Source organism: Vombatus ursinus, unplaced genomic scaffold (assembly GCF_900497805.2).
Source record: "Vombatus ursinus unplaced genomic scaffold, bare-nosed wombat genome assembly UNPS02000582.1, whole genome shotgun sequence".
NCBI lineage: Eukaryota > Metazoa > Chordata > Mammalia > Diprotodontia > Vombatidae > Vombatus > Vombatus ursinus.
In genome coordinates this window covers 38,450,185-38,472,574 of record NW_020940360.1, presented here as the reverse complement: position 1 = coordinate 38,472,574, position 22,390 = coordinate 38,450,185, and the positions used below count along the sequence as shown (strand labels likewise).

Sequence of the window (22,390 nt, the reverse complement as noted above, 5' to 3'; positions counted from 1 at the left end):
ATTCTTAGCATGTTTTCTCCTCCTTTAGACTGGAGCTCCTGGACAGCTTTCTTTGTATCCTTAGCACCTGGCATACTGTCTAATATATGTAGTAGGTGCTTTAAAATACTAGTTGACTAACTTACTGGAGAATCCTTTTATGATGCCCATTTTCATAGTTACTTTGTTTCATTTTCTCTGTGTTCATATTGTTTGCTTCCAGTAGAGTGTAAACTCTTTGAGGACAGTAGCTGTTTATTGTTTGTTTTCGTACTTGGTTTTGGAACCCTGAATCATCAAGAATTGTTCATTATCTTTACTTTAAGGTAAAAAAGAAGTGTATTAGCAAAAAGCGTTCTTGTGCTTGAAATGGTTAGCTTCTGTTATCTGAAAAAATGATTTATATGGAATACCCTATTCCAGTGACTTAAGTTTTAAATAATTTTATATTATTTTTCCTATGAGGCATTTTGTCTGTTTCACATAATAAATAATAGAGCCTGACAAATAATTTTAAGTTAGAATTTGTTTTCATTTAGTTAGTTAATCAGTCTGCTGAATTGTTGAATCATCCATTTGTTAGACTTGTATAGACTATTCTTTGCTATCACTGTTACTTAGCTAGCATTTGGGCCTTCATACTGAGAAAGCTAAAGTAGATAGACTTTCAGATAAAAGTTAGATCTTGTCTATATATTTGGTTTAGTATGTACTGCTTGTTTAGATTCAAAAAACTGTCATAAATACTACTTTATCACTAATTGATTGCATTGAAGGAATAACTGTACTGTGTCTGGAGTTTTTGTTTCACAGCATCTTATCTAGGGCATCGTGTTCTGTTTTAGGTTATCATTTTAATATCGTGGTGTTTAAATGGTCAGTAGTGTTTGGGAAGACTTGCTCTACCTACGTCAGTGGAATACATTGCTTACTGAGTTGAATAGCCAAAAGTAACTTTGCCTAGAAGTTTAGAAATGTTTTGTTTGGCTTTTGATTTAGAATGTGGTGATGTAGCTATCTTATCTTCAACACTAGCATACAATTATATAGCTCTTTAAAGTTTGCAAATTATCTCATTTTATCTTCATCATAACCTAGTGAGATAGGTTCTCTTATTAGCCACATTTTATAGATAAAGAATGTGAAGCTCAGAAAGGTTAAGTGATTTGCCTGAGAGTCCAACAGCTAATGTCTGAGGTAGGAATTGAACCCAGGTCTTCCTGACTTCAAAACCAGTATGTTATCCACTATACAACACTAACCATATGTTATAAATATTTTTGGTGTACTTCTTACTTTTTAGTTATTAAATGATTTAATTATATATGTAGAGTGTAACTGTTCTGTGATAAAGAGAATTTAAACCAATGAATACAATACATCCATATAATAAGCTGTCTTTTCCTCCTTCACAGATATATGGGCAATTGGTTGCATATTTGCTGAACTATTGACTTCAGAACCTATTTTTCACTGTCGTCAGGAAGATATCAAAACAAGCAATCCTTTTCATCATGATCAACTAGATCGTATTTTTAGTGTCATGGGATTCCCTGCAGGTGATTTGTTCTTTTTAAAGGAAATGTCTTTAATATGTATGTTTTATTTTTAAACATGATGGTGAGATATTAAGATAAACGTATCTTAGGATCCAATAACCTGTAATATATTGAGGAATTATAAACCATAATATCTCTCCTTTATAACAATCTGTGTCTATTATTACCTTTTTTTCTTTTGTAAGATAAAGATTGGGAAGATATTAGAAAAATGCCAGAGTATCCCACACTTCAAAAAGACTTCAGAAGAACAACGTAAGTACTTTTATGTAGATAGCCAGAAGAAGACTCCCAGTGGAAACATTTAAAGCTTTTTTTAAAATAATATTTTATTTTTTCCCCAAATTAGTTGTCAAGACAATTTTCAGCGTTCATTTTTGCAAGATTTTGAGTTCCAAATTTTTCTCTCTCCCTTCTTTCCTCTCCTCCCCTCTTCCAAAAATGATAGGCAGTTTGATATGGGTTATACATGTGCTATCATGTAAAACATATTTCCATATTAGTCATAGTTGTGAAAGAAGAAACAGATTAAAATGGAAAAAACCATGAAAAATAATAAAGTAAGTGAAAAAAATATGCTTCAATCTGCATTCAGAGTCTATCCATTCTTTATATGGATGTGGATAGCATTTTCCTTCGTGAATCTTTTGTATTTGTCTCGGATCATGGTATTGCTGAGAGAACTTGAGTCCTTTATAGTTGATCATCACTGTGTATAGTGTTTGTTTTCCTGGTTCTGCTCATTTCATTTTGTATCAATGTGTACAAGTCTTTCTAGGTTTTACTAAAATCTGCCTGTTCATCATTTCTTCTTGCACAGGTTGTTCAGCTATTCCTCAATTGATGGGCATCCCCTCAATTTCTAATATTTTGCTACCACAAAAAGGGCTGTGAAGTTGTTTTTTTTTTTAAATCATGCTTTTTGTGTGAATCACTGTTTGAAAGTAGGAACTATTCAGTGTGCAGTAGCTATTGAAAAGGTAACTCCAAATAAAGAAAGAAATTCTAGATATACAAGATGTATTATCAGTAAATTCTTTAAATACTTTCCCACATTAGCATAATAAAGGTCTGACTTCAAGGCTACATTGTGATAATGATAAAATAGCATGTATCATTGAAATGTCAAAGTAGTAGGCTGCTGAATGATGGAGAGAAAACCAAAACAATATACTTATTTATGAGATCGTAGAATTGATGAAAAGTAGTAAATAAAGAATCTATTTGATGGCTAAACAGAAAAAATAAAGATATCATCTAGGAATTTATTAGAAACTCCACACTAGAAGGAAAGGGTGTTAAAAAGGCTGTGAGTGCCTTAGATCAATTTAATAAAGCCATCATATAAAGTCATTTAGTAATGTGAGCTATCCAGATAATTCCTGAAAGAGGAATAAAACAGTCCTCCAAAAACTCCAAAGTAGTTGGAGTATATTGAGTGTAATTTAACAATACAGAAAATGGAATAATTGTTAGGGGCAAATAACCTTTGAACTTTATAACTATAGAAGGATTTAGTTGATGCTTTAAAAATGAAATGAGAATCTTCACCAAAATGATCAGAAAATATAGCATTTAGAATCCCCCAAAAGGAAAAGAAAAAAAATTAAAATGAGAAAATGTATTTCAGGAAAGCTTCAGTCAATTAACTTAGAGAAATATTAGTTAAGATTTTAAAACTGGTGAATACTTCTTAAATTAAAATCAGTCTCAAGATCCTACTTCATTGAGAGAAAATAAAATGAAAAGCTTAGCTAAACTTAACATGCTACCTGAAGTGCAAAAGAATATCCAGAATAGAGAAGTACAGATTCTTGAAGAAAGGTACAAATAAAAGGAAAGATAGGAAAGCCAACAAACATTTCAAGACCTTTAAAAGGTAATAAAATTGCTTTAATTACACTCTAATGTATCTTACTGTCATCGGTATGTTCTGCAGAGATGCAGGTTAAAACCACCTCCATGTCTACTCATCTTATACAACTCTTTTCCATATCTTTGCATTAGTTCACAATAGAGTCTACACAACATGCCGAATACTGTCTTTTTAAGGTCTCTTGACATTGTGAGGATATCAGTGAAACAATGATGTTCTGTTAGTTATTTCTTGTCGTGACCGTCTTATCTTCTTTTAAAATCATACACTTCTTTGATGATATCATTTACATCATTTTTTATAATCCCTTGTTTGTAATGTGTTACAGTCTGCTGGTATCTGTGTACCTCTCCATTGTTTTTTGATGGATCCTGTGCTTTAATTCTCTGGAGACTAGTGTTTCCTGCTTTGCAGACTTGCAACAATGCCAGAAGAATGTTGGTATTAAAAAGATGAACTCTTGTTTCAAGAGAAGTTTGGGGTAACTAATAGAACCTAACAGTTTCCTAAAGGCAATTCAGCCTACTCTCCTCCTATTCAATTTTGTGCCCAACTCATTGCAGTCTGTGTTCAAAATTTTATGCTGATAAATAAGGACTATAAATTATACATCCAACTGCATATCGTAGTCTGGACAATTAGGCATTCTTCATCTGCTTGGTCTTTCCCCCTTGGAAAGTTAAAACCAAAACTCCTTTGAATGATTTTAGATCTTATTTAGGAAACTCTTCAGTGATCTGAGGCTTAATGCAGTCAGGATTATGTCATTCACAAATGGCTTCTGGTGGACCTTACCATCTATACAGAATCCTTCTTTGACTTGGGCTATGCATTGAATCTCCTCCATAACGATGCCAAATACCTACCATTTCAAGCATGCTTCTCCCTGTTTTATTCCTTGCTTGTTATTAATGATCATAGAGTTGTCAAACAATGTTTTCTCTTGTGATATCTTTCAAGGAATCTTGTATAATTTTCACATATGAATGGATGACATCTTCTTGAAGAGCCTTTAAGGTAGCATTTGTTTTCCCAAATTAGAGTTTTTATAGTTAACAAAACAATAAATTAGCATCTCAAGATCTAATACTTAATCTCAGTCAATTGTGTGCCTCTTTCGGTTCTTGTCTTAAGGAAAGCTTTCATAAGGTATAGATTTGAGGCTTCTGTTTAATTTCCAAGTCTGACCCCTCCTGTTGCCTTTACTCACCTTTCCATTGAAATTATAGAATAACAAAGTATATATTTTAAAGGGTCTTATCAAGTTTTAGTAAGTAGAATTTCTCCAAAGTAGAATTTCTCTACCTCTTCAACTTGGTGTATAAGCTGCAATTATTTTGTCAGTGATCTTTTTAAAAAACTTATCATGAGCACAGCAGTAAACATGACCAAATCCCCTCATGAAATGATGTTTTTTATTGTCTTTGAAGGCACAATAAAATAAACTTGGCCGTTTCTTTCATGTGTTTGACAAAGAAGAACCTGTGTACTGTCCTTCCACTTATCTGCAGCTTCCTTTTGTCTTCTAGGTTTGATTATGGCTAGAATGTAGATTTAGTTCCTCTAGAAATATGTTTACTTGTTGGTCATTGGACAAGAGTCACATTTTGAATACCAACCACTAAGTTAATGTTCCTAGGTAGTCTAAAAACAGTGCATTTCTTATCATCCCTTGCCCTCTCTTTTCCTTTTCTTGCCCTCTTTCCTACCACCTTGCTACCATCACTGCAGAAACTGCCAGTGGTGAAAACCGTTTTAAATTTTTGTTAGTTTCCATAGCCAAAGAATTTATCATTAAGTGGTTGGCCTACTTTAATTTTATTAGGAGAGAAAAAAACTTTCTGCTTAACTAGGAGTTAGCATAAGCTGAGACTGGGTGATCTTAGGCTAGACATTTAACCTGTCTAGACTTCATTCAGCTCACTTGAAATAATGCCATTGGGTACAATATCTTAGTCAGGGAGTTGACTCATGATCTCTTGAAGTCTCTTACCACTCTCAGATCAAGAAGTCAGCTACTTTTTAAATGTCTTTCTAAAATGTGAACTTGAATCAGCTCATTGGAGCTTAAAGTGAAAAGAGAAAAGGAATTGGCTAAATTAATTTTAAAGAATTGAATATGTTCAGATAAACAAGGCCCATAGTTACATAAGAAAAATAAGTGTAAGTAATTAACAAGTGTTATTACTGTCATTAACTATCCCTTTTCCCTATATCCCTATGGCCACATCCTTGCAATAATCAAACCTAAAAGATAAAGGGAAGCTGCAATTAAGTGGGACAGTGGTTCACAGGTTTTCCTTGGACAGACAAATAAAGAAATTGGCCAAGTTTTTTTGTATGTGTCTCCAAAGACAATAAGAAACATCATTCATGGAAACATTAGGTCATGTTGTATTGCAGTGTTCATGATAAGTATTTTTAAAAAGATCTTTGGCAAAATAATTGCAGCTTATACACCAAGTTGAAGAGATAGAGAAATTCTACTTTAGAAAACTTCTAAAGGATAAAAATACTTAAACAAGAAGCTACTTTAGCAATAGGTTTGGTAAAACACTGCCCTGGAATTTACAGACTGGTCAACTGAATTTTGATAATCAGAAATCAGTCAATCATTTTATTAAGCACTTACTGTGTGCCAGTTGCTGAGCTAAGTACTAGGAATACAAAGAAATGACAAAAATAGTCCTTACCCTCAAGGAGTTTGCATTTTACAAATCAGTCTAATAATCCAGTAAACGTTTATTTGCTGCTCTGTGCTAGGCATTGTGCTAAGCACTGGGGATATAATTTAAAAAAAAAAAATAAGGAAGAAAGTCTCTGCCCTCAAGGAGCTTACAATCTAGGAGACAACACACAAAAGGAGGCAAGAAAGCAAGGCAGGGATGAGGGTTCTAGAGGAGCTGAAGGGACACCAGGGAAATATCTTACTCGACAGACTTAAAACTAGGCAGAGAAGAAGATGCAAAGTAAGTAAGCAAACTAAATCCAGTGTCTGTCTTTTCTGAAGGAAGGCATTGAGAGGACTCTGCCCTCTAGAGCTCCAATCAGAATGAAAAAACCTGGTTGGAAATGGTACAATAGGACGCCTCAGTAACAGAAACCTGCAAGTTCCTTTTTAGGGGCCCAAAGAAAGAGGAGGTATAACATGAGGAACAAGGAAATACAGGTACTAGCCACAGTTCCTCCACCCTCAACCCTACTCTCAGTCATTGCTCAGGTAAACATTCTTTTATTGAATGTACACGTATGTAAGAAAACCAGCCTTGAAATCCACTATTAAAATGAAAAGTTGTGTGTAGCACAGGTGACAAAGTATGTAATACTTCTTTCTGGTGATTGATTTTTTTAATCAGAGATTTCTATTACTATTGAATTGCACTTTTTAATGTGATTTTTCAGGTATGCCAATAGTAGCCTCATAAAATATATGGAAAAACACAAAGTGAAGCCTGACAGCAAAGTTTTCCTTTTGGTAAGTTAATTTCTTTAAAACATACTTTATCAGGGAAAAATTACTACTACTCCATTGCTTAAGAAAATTTCATGAGAATGGGAAGGAATTTTATGTTATTGATATTTAATATTTTATTGAACAATTTATAATCTTTATTTCCCTTTAAGAAAATTTATGGTTGTAGTAAAAAACCATAGTTTTGCAGTGATATGGAGATTACTTGGAAAAATGGAGGACCTTTATTTCCTTTCTTTCCTGAAATTTTTTTTCCCCCTATTACCACTTCCATCTGTGGAACTTGGTCCATGGTAATCTTTGAATCTCACTTTTATAGAGTTCTAATCAGCAATGAGAGCTTGTTTTTACTAATCATCAAATCTATAGCACACCCTGTTAAAGAACTCATACTATTCATATCTATTATTATATTACCTCCTTAGCTACAATGACTTCAGTGCCATTCAACTGTAAAATGGGGATGATAACACCTACCTCAAAGGGTTGCTGTGATGATCAAATGAAACAATGTATCTAGCACACAGTAGGTGCTAGCTACATAAAAGCAGATTCTCTTTCTTCCTTTTCCCATTTCTCTCAAATTCCTTCTTCTTCACCTCAAAATTTTTCTTTTATCTTCTCCACCAACGTTTTTGGCCATTCTTTCCCTATCTCTTCTGTTGCCTCCTTTTTTCTTCTTGGAGAGCAACAGCCTTCCTTTTCTTTTCCAAGGTTCTTCACTAGTCTTCTGTCTATAAATCCCATCCTCTCTCATTTCTTTGAGAACCTTGCTTTATCAGTAATCTCCTATTACATCTTATATCTCCGTCTCTTTTGACTCTTCTTCTGCTCATGATTTCCTGGCCTAAAACCTTCTTTGAGCCCTGCTTACACCTCCTAATTAGTGTCCTGTCTCCCTTCTCTCATAATTTTAAGGATTTCAAAAAAGTAGTATACACTCACTGTTTCTACTCTACTCATTTATGCCTATCTTCTTTGCAGTTTGATTCCTATCCTCACTACTTTACTGAAACTGCTTTCTTACCTTATATTGTTAAATCTATATCCTTTCCCCCTTTCATTTCTTATTTTTTCTTGACCTGGGTTCAAACCAAGCCCTAGATACTTTCTAGCCATGTGACATTGGGGGGGGGATCTCTCTTGACCTCTGTGCCTCAGTTTCCTCATCTGTAAAATATAAAGTTGAGTTGATGTCTTCTCAAGGTCCCTTCCAGTTCTAAATCTATGATTCTATGGTCTATTACCTTTGACCCTGTGGAACATCACCATCTCTTTGAAATGTTTCTGATGTGCTTCCCTTAAGGTTTTAACTAACAAACAGTCATTCAATGCTTACTATGTGGCAGTCCCTGAGATACAAAGACAAAAATGAAAGTTGTACTCAGAGCTTGCATTCTATCAGAGAAGATGATATGTACATATAAAAGTATATGCAGCACATACAAATGCACAAAATAAATATAAAGTAATTGAGAGAGAAGCACCAGCAGCTTGAGGGTGGGACATCAGGAAATCATGCTGGAGTGAGCATTTGATCTGAGCCTTAGAGAATTAGCGACTACCAAAGATAGAAATGAGGAGAGAATTATTCAAGGAGTGCTCGACAGCCTTTGCAAAGGAACAGAGATTGGAGATGAAATGTCATGTATAAGAAACCATGAGATAGCCAGTTCTACTAGACTGTAGGCAATGAGGGTGGAACAATAGTGTGGATCCAGATTGTGAAAGACTTGAAATACCCAACAGTAGCATTTGTGTTTGATTTCTAAGGTAATAGGGAGCCATTGGAGTTTATTGAGCAAGGGCATGACATGGTAAGGCCTGTGTTTGGAAATAAAATTTTGATAGTGTTGTGAGGGATAGATTGGAGAGGATAAAGATTTGAGGTAGGGAGGCTAATTAAGGGGCTGTTGCAGCACTAGAGGTGAGAAGGGATGAGATTCTAACTAGAGAACTAAAGCGGTAGCTGTTTTGCTCATTCCTGTCCTCTTTCCTCCACTGGCTCTTCTTCCTCCTCCTGTTTCTTAGATAAGGGTGGCATTGTTCTGTTTCCAACCCATTTCTCTTCTATCCCTGTACTCTCCACTGGTGATATCATCCATCTCTGTGGCATAAACTATCACTTCTGTGCAAATGCCTACCTGCCAAATCTGTATCTAGGTTGCATCTGTCTCCTGATAGCATTTCTAGCTACCTGTCTAGGAGATAGTCCTATCCTAGTTGTCCTGCCACTCCTCAAACTCAACAAAACCAGCTCCTTTTCTTGACTTTCCTATATATCGACTGTGCTGGTAATCCTCCCAGTCACCATGAATTAAAACAAGATTCTTGTACTCCATTCCTGTCTTTCATTTCCTACTGCTGCCCTAGTTCAGGCCCGATTTCCTTTTTAGTTCACATTCATTTCTCATTTCCTCTCATCAGGGGCTTCCTAAATCAACAGGCAGTCATTAAATGCTTACTATAAGTCAGGCCTTGAGATGCAAAGACAAAAAATGAAAGTTTTTTTTTCTCTAATCTTTTTCTAATCCCTGAACTCTCTCCTCATCTCTCTTAAACTGTAAGCTCAATGAGAAAAGCAACTGTGTTAGTCTTCCTTTTATTCAGCTGTATGTGTAACACCATGCCCTGTTAATATATAGTATACCCTCAGTAAATAAAGTTTGAATTTAATTTTATTTATTCGCAAGCCATTTCTATGACATTGATGCACAGAAATTCAATATCTGGAGCAAAGGATCATACATTGAGAACTAGATGAAATCCCTAGGGCCATCTAGTCCAACCACTTTATTTTGTTGTTGTTATTCAGTCTTTTCAGTCATCCGACTCTTCGTGACCCTATTTGGGGTTTTCTTGGCAAAGATACTGGAATGGTTTGCCATTTCATTTTACAAATGAAGAAATAGAGGTAAACAGGGTGAAATAACTTGCCCAGGGCCACATAACTACATGTCTGGGGCCAGATTTGAACTCAGGTCTTCCTGACTCCAGTCCTGGCACTCTATCCGCTGTGCCACTTGCCTGTGAGCTTAGGTAATTTGCCCAAGGTCATACAGGTAGTAAGTGTTAGAGTATGAATTTGAATCTTTGACTTCAAATTTCCCTTTATTTTTTTTTCTTCTGTACCACCTATTTTGACAAATATTTTTTCTTCTTATTCTGAATTAATTTCTAATAACTGCTATCAATAGGAAATGATATAAAGTCCTCCAGTTGCTAATTTCTGTCAATTATATAACCATGTTATATAAGCAAGTGAGTCCTGCTCATGATGAAATGAACCGTAGTATACCTTTGTAAAACAAAACACACACACACACACACACACACACACACACACACACACACATCCTTAGGATAAAAAACAAATTTAATTGTAAATATTCATTCCATAAATTGTCTCTTCATATCATGTCCCTGTAGCTTCAGAAACTTCTTACTATGGATCCTACAAAGAGAATTACCTCAGAACAAGCTTTGCAGGATCCCTATTTCCAAGAGGATCCCCTGCCTACATCAGAGTACGTATCTCACTCCACATCTTTCTGCCTTCTTTGTATGTATGATAAAACCTGAATACGTTGACATTTTAAAACAGAATTTGTGCTTGAAAACAAAAGATCTTCTTCTCCTAAGTTTACATTAGAGAGAGAAATTGATAAAGAAAAAGAATTTGGGATTCTGGGCTCCCTTCCTCCACCTCCCCCCCCCCCATCCCTACCCTCATCCTGAAAAACCAAAACAGTTTTCAGTAAGTTGTGAACCAGGGCAGGTTTAAAGTGAGGAAAACTTCCCCAAGTGACTGAGAGGGAACCTTTAGTTTGGTGGCTCAGAACTGCAGCTAGAAGAGGCAAGTGGCCTCTTGTGGTCCCCCCAGCTCTGCCAGGAGCTAGTAAGCCAGCAAAGGAATACAGAAGTGGAAGCTTGTGCTGCATGTTCAGTCTGTCAAGCTACACTCCCTCCCTACTTGGGGAATGACATTATCATCATCCTCCTCTTTGTCGTACCCACCGAGGCAATTTTATGCACTGGTTCAGAAATAGAACAAATATGCCTCCGAGGGAAATTTGTTCCAGTTGTTCAGGCAAATTTGTATTAAACATTGGCTGTTAAAAATCAAAATATTTTCACTGTGGTAAGGTTTGAGGTCAGAGATGGCAGCTCAACACTAAAATAGCACATAAGTAATCATACTTGTGTTTTTGCTAATATGGAGGGGTATAGTAATGGAACACACCCAGATAGTATTGGCAAATTGATATTAAACAGACATAGATAGAAATATGGGAAGGGTGGGCAACTACATGACATTATTACACTCAAAAGATTTAGAATTGTATAGTTTTGAGAACTAATGCATGACCATTTGTTTTATGGTATTTTCCAGTGTGTTTGCTGGCTGCCAGATTCCGTATCCCAAACGAGAATTTCTTAATGAGGATGAACCTGAAGAAAAAGGAGACAAGGTACGCATTATGTGGTATAATTTAAAGTCTTTTTTCTCTTCCCCTGTTTCTTGTCCTCTCCACTCCCACCCCCTACAACTTTCTCCAGACAGCAAATAATAAATGAGGAGGAAGTATCATTATGCCTTAGAGAAGTATAGTTACTAATTTCACTTAGCAATATAGGAATATGTTTCCTTCAGTTCCCAGGGAGGTCTGGGTACTGTAGGATATACCTGCAAGTCCAAAATAACAGCACACAAACTTATAGGCTCATGATTGTTAATTGCTATTATCATTATATAGCTAATTATAGTATAGCTCATTATTAGCTACATTTGAATGACTGATTTATTTTCTGACATTACTATCTTCTTTTAAACCACCTTTTCTAAGCAGCTGTCATCTTGGTCTTTCTTTGCCTTTGTCTCCTTGAAGACAAAGACATCCTTTACCTTTACGAGGTAAAGATGGAAAAGACTCCCTGTAGCTATTTTTAGTCATAACGTCACCTACTTTGATAGTGGGGCTTAAAAATCCTAACCAGTGAAACATGCCCAATTTGAAAGATTTTAGACCCCAGTTACCTGCCCATCATATTTCATTCCCATTAGATCTGGCAAGGGAGAATAGCATTTGAATTCTCAGGTAACAAAAACAATAATCACACACTTGAGTTTCATGTCTTGCCTTTTGATTTTCTTTAAGAATCAACAGCAGCAAAATCAACATCAGCAACAAACAGCACCTCAGCAGCCACAGCAGGCAGCACCACCACCACCACCGCAACAGCAGCAGCAACAGAACAGCACGCAGACAAATGGGACAGCTGCAGGAGCCGGAGCAGGAGGAGGGGGTGCTGGGGCAGGGCTCCAGCACAGCCAAGACTCAGGCCTTAATCCAGTGCCTCCAAATAAGAAACCACGGCTAGGGCCTTCAGGCACGAACTCAGGCGGGCCTGTCATGCCTTCTGAGTATCAGGTATTAGCTTGTGTTTTTCAGACATTTTGCCAATTATATATTTTGTAGAATGATCAAAATGTTAATAATAAATCATCTTAGAGGTTTTTTTTTACATTAATTGGTTTGTATTGATATCTTTTTTTTTATATAGCATAGATTTCTCCCATATCTCTTCCCCTTCCTCTTCCATAGAACCATCCCTTAAAGAATTTTTTTAAAAGGAGAAACTAAACTTTAAAACTGATCAATACACCAAAAAAAATCTGATGTTATATACAATGTTTCTCATCCATGACTCTCCCCCTCCTTCCACTTCTCATATACCGTTTTGCAAAGGCGAAGGGCAGAATTGTTCTTGTAGCTATCTCTTCTTTGGGACCAAACTTATATTTTATGTTTTTGCAATGATCACTTGTGTTTGTTTTGTGATTCTTTCCTATATTGATGTTGTCATTGTATATATTGTCTTCCTAGCTCTGCTCACCTCACTTTACATTAGTTCGTATGAGTCTTTCCATGCTTCTCTTTATTCATCATATTTGTTATTTCTTACAGCACAAATAACATTCCATTACATTCATGTATCACAGTTTGTTTAGCTGTTCCCTATTCTATGGGCAGCTACTTTCTCATTCTTTGCTGAAATTTTGCTATGAATGTTTTGGGATTTTTTGCCAATGACTTGCTTGGGGTATACACACCTAGGATATTTTATGGGAATTTTAGCCACTTTACTTACATGGTTCCGAATTGATTTCTAGAGTGGTTTTATTCATTCACTACTTCACCACCAATGCACTAGTGTTCCTTTTGTAAGGTATAAAATATTATTAAAGGGGACCATATAACCTGTTATATCAAGTGTCCCAAGCATTTGGACACATTTTTTTGCATGGAAAATGAAGGTTGGATTATCGTATTCAGTATAATTCCAAGAGTATCATGAGTTAATTATCCATTATAGTTTGAATCTTTTTATTCATAAGCAGGGAGTGAAACAAAATATTCCCTTGATTGTTTGGGGGCTACCTATCCACTTTTGATCAGGCAATAACCTAGACAAGCAGCTAAGACACAGAAAGGAAGAAAAGGCATCTCTACTTTGGACAAAATAATGTGAACTGGTTTTCTTTTAGTGGGAGGCAGTGAGAGCTAGCCATGATAATCTAAGAGAAAGGAAGTCAGACTTATAAATCCTAAGAAATAACTATTATGAGTCAATAGAATTTTAAGACTAGAAATCACTTTATAATTATTAAAAAAACTATGACTTAGGGGAAAAACAGAAGGTGTAAAAGGTCAGTGATGGGAGAAAGAAAAATTAGCAACGGAGGAATCAGTAGTTATGCTTTACAAAAACTTTTCAGAGTAGCAGTAAGATAAAAGAAAAAAGGTGGGACATGAAGAAAATAAAAAAGCTGACTAAGTTAAAGAACATAATCCCCCAGGAAAAAGAGAAGCAGAAGAACATAGAGGAATTGGAGATAGATAACATGAAATTGGAATTAAAGGGTGAGTTCCTTCCTGAAGGAGACTAGCATGAAGTGGGGAGGAACAGCAGTTAGGAAGGACATAATAAATGACTTGCTTACCTTTTTGGCTTTTCATTTTGAAAATTTCAACACACTTTTTTGTTTTCCCATACTAATCTTCACTGAGAATTGCAGATTCAGTGCAAATAGAACTGTAATACCTGTACTTTGTATCAATTAAACTAATAAAGACTTCAGACTTGATTCACTAAAAACTATTTCAGCAGTTAGGATTAAAATGTTTTGTCGTCTGTATGTGTGTTATGTAAATTTACCCTACTTGCTTATTTTTTCCTTAAGGTCTATTTGTTCCCAGTAAATGAGCAACAGACTTAAATCATGTGTTGTGTCATCTTCATGAATTTGCTGCCATTTCTTTGTTTTAGTTAAGCAGTTAAATGGTGAGAATACAACTTAAATTCTAAGTTTTCCCACCAGAATTAAGAATGGTTCTTGCTATAAAGCTCAAAATTCTTCAGTCCTCTTTTCCTTAGAATAACCACACCATCTGAGAAAGCAAAAATCTTTTTTATGTAATGTTTCTGTGTAGTGGATGATCTGTCTGCTGTTTCTTTTATTACCCGTTTAAAGGAAAGGACATTCTTTGGGGCATTCTTTGTTTCTCATCCCATATGATTTGCCTTCTACCACAGTACAGAACCTTTTTTTTTTTTTAACATAATACTGAAGGCCTGTTGTTTTGCTGTGTCTAATGTATTAACCCAGAAGTTTTCTCTAGAGTTTCTAAAGTAATTATAACCTTATAATTGTTTGGTATTAATCTTATAGTAATCTGGTTTCTATGTTTTGTCATTTTAGATTTTTCAAGAACTTATCTTCACATATGGATTTGAAATTTATCATGAGTAGTACCATGTTAGATAGCAAATTTAACGTTAATGGCTTTCAGAAATACTGCTATTAGCAGTTTGTCATGGACCACTGCACTACAATTAAAAGACCTTAAATTCTAGTCTCAATTGACACTAAGTCTATGTAATGTGACTTGAGTAAGATACATTAGTAGCCTGAGCTTTGCTTTAGATTCATGGACTAATAGACTTTTTAGAGCAAGAAGGAAATTTAAAATCAGCAAGGCCACCTTCTTCATTAAAAGGAAGATAAGGGAAAACACCCTAAAGGTCCAGTGAATTGCCCGCAATTAAATTATTCAGAAGTACTGGAGCTGAAATTTGAATTCAGGTCTTAGGACTTTAAGCCCAGTTAGTTGTCTTTCTGCACTGGCTTTTCAAATGATTGTGAACTTCACAGTCCTGATCTTATTTAATTGGGTGATTTTTTTCCTTTATCACAAAAGTTAGAGCCTTCACTTATCTTTTGCAGGGAACCTGTATCTTTGTTTTAGTTTGTGGCAGTAGTACTGTGAGTGAACTTTAGAGAATGCCTCAGCAATGAGTTGTGGCCTAGTACGATCAGTACTTGTAAACTAGGCATTCTGACATTTATTTAGCTAGAAGGTATCCTTGAAATTCTTGCCTTTAGGACACAGAGGAACATACTAGAATTACATGCTGCTAAGTCACATCCTAACATAAATTGTTGTCAGTGTTTTATGAATGGAAATAATTAAATGCATGTTATAATAAATTACAGAGTAGAGCAGTGTAGTTAAGAATTTCAAAGTTGCTAAAAGTGCTTTCCCATGTCATAAGTTATTACAATTATATAACTGAAGGGAAGGGAGGTAAAAAGGTATTGTTATATTGTTTTTCACCAAGACTATTTTATTGCACTGTTGCTTTGGGTCATATGTTGCGAATCAAGTTTGACAACTAGTGTTGAACACTAGTAAAAGGACCTCTTAACCTATTCTTCTCTCCTTCTTTCCTCAATGACACCTCAAGGTCTTCTACATTTTTAAACTCCGAGTTAAAATTTTTCTGTGCACAATGTTTTCCTTCTAAATTTCACATAACAGAAACCATCCCAAAGACTCCTTGGAATCAATAATGCCTTCTTTCCAACAGTCATTTAAGCCACCTAACCCTAATCTGTTCTTCATCCAGAGGTGTTTTTTTTCTTTCTTTTTTCAAACGTTTTCCAGTCAGAAAGGTGAAGATTATGGGAGATTAAAAAACAAAAACATGTTGGATACAATAATATGCCTACATATTATTTAGTGATAAAAACTTTATGTACCTGACTAACATATATGTATCTTTTTAGAACCGCTTTATTTTACTTGTTTCCCTCTGAACCTGGAGCCAATGATGAAAAAGTTCACTTACTTTCTCTTTCCTCCTCCCCCCCATTGTTATTATAATTAACCCTGAAAACAGTCCCTCTGACAGCAATTTCCCTTGTATTTTTCATAGCACTCCAGTTCACGCCTGAGTTACCAAAGCAATGTTCAGGGATCGTCTCAGTCCCAGAGTACCATGGGCTATTCCACGTCATCTCAGCAGAGCTCCCAGTACCATCCAGCTCATCAGGCTCACCGGTACTAAGGAGCCCTGTAGACTCCCCTCAGCACGGAATGAATGAACCAAAAGTCAAAGGCTCCAGCAATATGAAGGTCACAGTGAGAAGAACCAGAAATGCAAACTGTGATACAGATTGAAGATTTTCAAGTATATGACAAGAACCTTATTGACTGAACGTTCTGCAGCGGACTTATCAACCTTCTTTATTAGCTTAAAGAAGGTCCTTGTGAAGTTTCCCAGCTCCCTTCCCCCTGCATGTGTTCCATTGTGGTTACTCTGATAAAATGTCTGATCTAAACCCAGCACTTAACTTTTCTAACCTTCAGCATTGTTTTGAAGGATTCCTGGTGCACCTTTCTCATGTTGTAGCAATTGTCATGATTTGATCTTTTCAAAGCTCTTTAATAGAATTTTAATGTTTTAGATTGGAATTTCAGCTGTAAATAGTTTTATACTAAGCAAATTGGTTCAGCAACACAGGTTAAATGCACCTTTTTAAAGCACTACGTTGTTTTCACAGGATGTTACTGTTTTGCTCATGGATGTCACGAACAGAACATTTTAACTATTCCAGAGTATTTACTGATTGTTTTTATTAGTCTAGTTTTTAGGGAAGTTAAGGGGGGGGGGGAGAACCCACAACAGAAAAACACATTCTAGGTCCTTGCAGTTAATATGCTTCATGCTAGTGAACTGAATACCAATTAAGGGTTTGTGATTAATATGTTAATCATTCATATGGAGCACCATTTTTAAAATCATTGTCTTGTTCCTATAGTTTTCAATAATTAAGTTTCATGATTTCAGTCTATTTCTAGGGCATCCTTTAATATAACTAAGACCACCTTAACAGAGGTTTCAGAACTTTGGTGGAATGTAGTCCTCTGGCCATTCATACCAGCCAGCAAGAAAAACATTTTAACTACCTTAAGATTTTATTAGAAAGGAATGACTGTTGATTAAAGGATGCATTACTTAACCTTTCAAAGGAAAATTTTTCATGTATATTGTATATAAAGTTGGCTTCTCTAAAGATTTATCCATTTCTTCGATTTTGGCCAGCTTGCATAAATAGCTTAAATAATCAAAGCTAATTAAATAGAGGCTTATAAGCTAACCTTTTAAAATACAAATTTGATGATTCCCTTTCGTTTTTGCATTAGATATAAAGTAACTATTTCAAAAGCATGTTAAAATATTTAGATTTTTTTCATGTTTAAGATAAGTATTATATATACATCATATTGCTGTTGTTGATGCAACTTTCTATTAAGAGGTTTTACATTGCACTGAAATATTTCTTTTGCCCCTAGGAAAAAACTTTATGAGTGTGCCTAAAACCTATAGGCAAATAAGTGTAAGACTATAATAGCTATCATGAATATTCCAGTTACCATTATCCTCAAATCTGACACTAAAGATCCCATCATTGTCTAGTTGTAGGAGCCCCGGCTCTTCAGAAAAGTAATGATTTGGGGAAGGCATTTTTTTAGTCTTTATAAAGTAAGATAAAAATTGGCAACTCTAATCACAGTATAAAAGGGAAAGTATCTGGGTTCTTCAGAATGCTTTTAACCATGGAAGTGGCACCAGCCTTATTTCACAAATTCTTTTCCAGGATTAGAAGTAACCTTGATTACTATATACAATTTTTTACTATTTGTGAACTTATCTACCTGGTTTTGATAATCTGGGTCCCAACTCAAGTAAAATAAGACTTTAGATAGAATCCATTATACATTTTGCACTAATGATGTGTTGTAATGGCCTGTGGAGGCCTTACTTCTCTCAGCATAATGTTTATAATTAATAATTAATCATTTATAAAAACTATGAAGAGTAATTGTAGACCAGGCCACAGGCTGCACTCAAAACAATTTTCTACTCTCCATAATTGTTTTTTTTTCTTTCTTTTTTGTGAGAAAGCAGCTACTAGCCAGTGTCTAGTACAGTGCCTTGCACATAGTAGGTATTCAATAAGTGCTTGTTGAATTGAATCATTATAGTCATGCCAGCATTGTAAGTTTATCATATACAATGAATCACATTATAAAGCTGTCAGTTAAGTAATCATTGAGCACGTACTATGTGCCTAGTGTTGGACTAGATACCTTATAAGATGCAGAACCCTGGTCCAGGTCCTGGAGGGGCTTACATTCTAGTTGGGGAAATAAAACTAAGGTGTCCTTTGTGATGGAGAGTTCCACACCTTGTTATGACTGCCTTATAGGTAGACTTATAGCAAGGTCCTTTAGGTGTGAACCAAACCCACTAAAGATGAGTTCTTATTCCAGTTTCTGATCCTATAAGCAAGCAGTGTTCTATTAGAGAGGTCTGCTGTGTATCCAGCTTCAATAGAGAGAAAGCACCAAATTAAATGCAATGAAAGGAAATTGTATTTGGAATGCTAATGAAGGTCTTTAAATAATCCTCTAGTGTCTATTGTGGCCCAAGCTAAACTAAATACTTTAGGGAGTTAGAAGGAAAGTACTCCTGTCCTCAAGGAGAGGTTACATAGCAGGGGAAATAGAACAAAGAAGGAGCAAAAGAAACAGGAGCCAACATGGAATGCTCAAAATGTACTTGGGACATTTGCAAACATTTCACAGTACTATGTGTGTCATGAGTTTAGTGGGCTGGTACTGAATTGTATCTCTTGGTTCTTAATTTCTCAGAACGTACTGCGTGCGCGCGCACACACTCTGCAGCCAGAAATCCTTGTTAGTGACTACTTGTTTTACAGTCTAACCAAGCCTATTAGCTCTTTTTTATCTGTCAGCATTTTCTTTTTTCCCTCTTCTTCTGGTTCTGCCCCACCAACACTCATTCTCACTTTATTTTAGAACAATTTTAGTTTTGCTTAATTTTCTTTATTATTTCACTTCAAAGGGGAGAATTTGAAAACACTGCATTTTTACCTTTGAATTTTCTTATGCCCAAATGAACATAGCTTCATCTGAAAATAAGGTAGATACTTCTCTGTATGCTCAAGGGTATAGTGTATAGAGACACCCAAACCAGGGTACTTAAAGTTAAAACAGTAAATTAAGTAAAAACAGACTCTTTTTGGGGGGGGGGGCACATTTGCTGTCATTCCTATTGCAAATCATCTTAGAACAGCTTTCTCTCTGGTTTTACAGTAAGATGAATGTATATCTAGAGGGAAGGTGTTCCAGAATTCTAAGATACATAAGAACAAAGGTTAGACTTCCTCCTGTCAGGGCTGATATAATGAGGTTGGAATTGCCTTTGTAAAAAGATAAATAATGCAGTAACTTGCAAAAACCAAGGACTAGTAAGTATATTTTTGTACCTGTGTGATTTTTGAAAAATGACTTAGTACTTGGAATTTTGCATAGCTTCTCTTTGCCCTCACAAAAGCATTTCACACTTTGCAGTTAAAAATAGGAAGTGACATTTGCTTATTTATTTGTTTACGGCCTGGTTCCTTTAGTAAAACAAGAGATCACTCCCTATAATGATGTGATTATGTTAGTTGAAGGGGTTAAAAAAAAAAGAAGACAGGGGAATCAGATTAGCCACTGTCTACTTTGAGTAATTGTATGTAGCAAAAAAAACAAAAACAAAAAAACAACTATACAATGAAGGAAAAATTGTATGAAAATTGCAAATCCTGCCTGCACTATATCTGTGATACTATCTTCTTGATGGTTGAGGGTTCAGAAATAGCATTCAGAAAAGAGTCTTGAAGTATTTAAATACATGTGACATTTTATATAAAACATAGCAGCTTAGGTTCCCTTTATAAGCTTCAGGAATGGTCCACAAATACCATTAAGCAAAGATAATTGTTAGAGGATTAAAAAAAAACAGCAACAATGTATTGTACATAAGGCCATACATACTCTTTTATGATATCACTACAAAGGAGTGATATGTATTACTATATGAAAAAAATCCTTAATGCACTGTTATCTCTTAAATATTTAGTAAATTAATACTATTTAATTTTTTTAAAGATCTGTCTGTGTAGACACTAAAAGTATTACACAAAATGTGGACTGAAGATGTCCTTTTTAATAGCAATTTAAATAACTTTTTATATATGTCATGTAGTATATACTTTCCAAATTGCTCTAGTTTGTATTTTCCCATGTTTCCTATTTGTGAAAGTGTGCCTGTCTGTTTCCTCTTTCAACAATTACATGCACGCATTCTTCATTTTCTAATTATTACATGGAGTACTATATATGCTTTTCATGCTACCACAAAGGTTTGCTGCCCTAGTCATGTAGTAACCACAGACAGCTGTGCACCTTCTGATGGGTGTGCAGGAAGAGCCGCTTGCTTACTTTCAAGTTAAGAGTTTACTGCGTTTGAGTTGTCTTGACATCGTTCTCGAAATGACTGTTGAAACTAAAATGAGTTAATTGCATTTATTTTATATTCTCAGTTGTAATAAAATTTAATTGACTTTGCTTCTGTGTGAATTTTTTTAATTTGAAATAATATACATTTGTAATAATAATAAAAAAGGAAGTTGAGATGTGATCAGTGTGCTTGCAAGTTTGTAAAGATTACTGGGATTGCAGAGGGTGTAAATGGTCTCCCACAGAGCAGCAATCTGTAATTTTGTTTAGGAGGTTTATGATATCACAAAACCACAGAAATCAAGCTTGCAAAACCTCAAGGAAAGAATTAGGAATTTTCTAAGTGTTCTTAGGGAAAATGTCCTTGTTTTTGTGTGTATGAAAATATAAGGCCATTTTCAAGAAACAGTTTAAAAAAAACCTCTTCACTAGAGATTTTCTGCTATTTTATGTATTCTGTTTTTTATAAAGAGATGCATCTTGTGACTAAGCAAGTTAATCTTACAAATATTTTCTGTTAAAGGCACTACTACGTGATGAAATGAACCAAAAGTACAAAATCACTAAGTATAACATTTCTCCTTCCATTTTCATTACTCATGTTCTCAAGTCTCGGCTATTGTTATTTGGCTAGTTGGAATATGGTGCATAATGAGTGTTCAACACTCATTGTTTGATTTCCTACTAAAGGAAAAAAACAGGCTGAGCCCCTTCTCTACTTGGGCAAAAGTTCATGAGTGGTTAAGCACAACTTCTCACTACTACTACAAAAAAATCTGACAGCAGGCCATTAGCACCATACTGTATGTGCATGCTGAAAGCATGTTATCATCAGTTCATATCACTTGCTATGCCTATTTGTAGGGGAGTGAGCCACAATTGGGTCAAGGGAACAATTAAACTACCTATAATATGGCTCTCATTTGCTTTTTTCAGAATAGATGCGTTCAATATAAAATAAAATTTATTTAAGTGAATCCCATTTTTCTATCGGCTTAGATCATAGGATTGCCTATATCTTTCCCAAAAGGAAAAAAAAAATTGCTTTTCCAAACACAGTTAAGTAGCACCTAATGCTAACTTTTTTTTCATTCAGAATTGAGTGGAAAATGAAGCAAAATTATGAGAACCTCCTAATGCCCCTAAGAAGTCATGTCTTGTTAGCTTCCTAGTAATAGGTATTGTTTCTTTTACTCTGAAGAATTTTCTGCTATCAGTACTCAGTCATTTAAATAGTACATATCATTCCAGGTAGTTCATTTTCTTAGGTAAAAAGCAGTACAAGTTAGAAGAAAGAGGAAATATATGCGCTAGTTTGTGACTAATTGTAAATGCACTTAGTAAATATTCAGACAATGTACAGTCTAAAGGGGTTTGTGTAGACATGTTTCTATCATGTTAAACTACATGTATTCATATTTCTTGTTAATTGAATTTATTCATGAGGATATAAAATGTCCCGGCTTCATGACTTGAACTTATAGAAGGCAGCGAGGTATTCTCTCGTCTCCTCATTTACTCCTTATTAACTATTTTTGTTCCATCTTTCCCAGTCTAAAGACCATTATTCCTGATAGATTAGATAGAACAGAAGGTTGAATAGTGCTTTCTTCCAGTCACCTTTTGTTCTTATTCCATTTTCCTCAAGCAGGATACCCCTCTTTTGATCTTACTCTTGGTAAAAACCTAATTCTGAAAGCTCTTTTCAGTATCTTTTAGTATTCATTGCCAACCTCAACTAGTTCTGAGTTTTAATACTTCAGATATTTTTTCATCCTCAGTT

General features: G+C 35.2%; 1 protein-coding gene across 5 annotated transcripts in view; it reads left to right on the top strand.

Annotated features, from left to right (window-relative positions):
- CDK19 (cyclin dependent kinase 19) overlaps positions 1-20,715 on the top strand; it is a 207,701-nt gene extending 186,986 nt beyond the window's left edge. For all 5 annotated transcript variants that reach the window (XM_027855694.1, XM_027855707.1, XM_027855714.1 and 2 more), the window contains 7 exons: positions 1,395-1,538; positions 1,724-1,793; positions 6,817-6,889; positions 10,316-10,413; positions 11,280-11,358; positions 12,046-12,318; positions 16,169-20,715. In XM_027855694.1, the coding sequence (XP_027711495.1) occupies positions 1,395-1,538; positions 1,724-1,793; positions 6,817-6,889; positions 10,316-10,413; positions 11,280-11,358; positions 12,046-12,318; positions 16,169-16,300 (869 nt within the window). In that variant the 3' untranslated portion in view covers positions 16,301-20,715. The remainder of the gene's footprint in view (positions 1-1,394; positions 1,539-1,723; positions 1,794-6,816; positions 6,890-10,315; positions 10,414-11,279; positions 11,359-12,045; positions 12,319-16,168) is intronic.
- Positions 20,716-22,390: the final 1,675 nt, after the last annotated feature.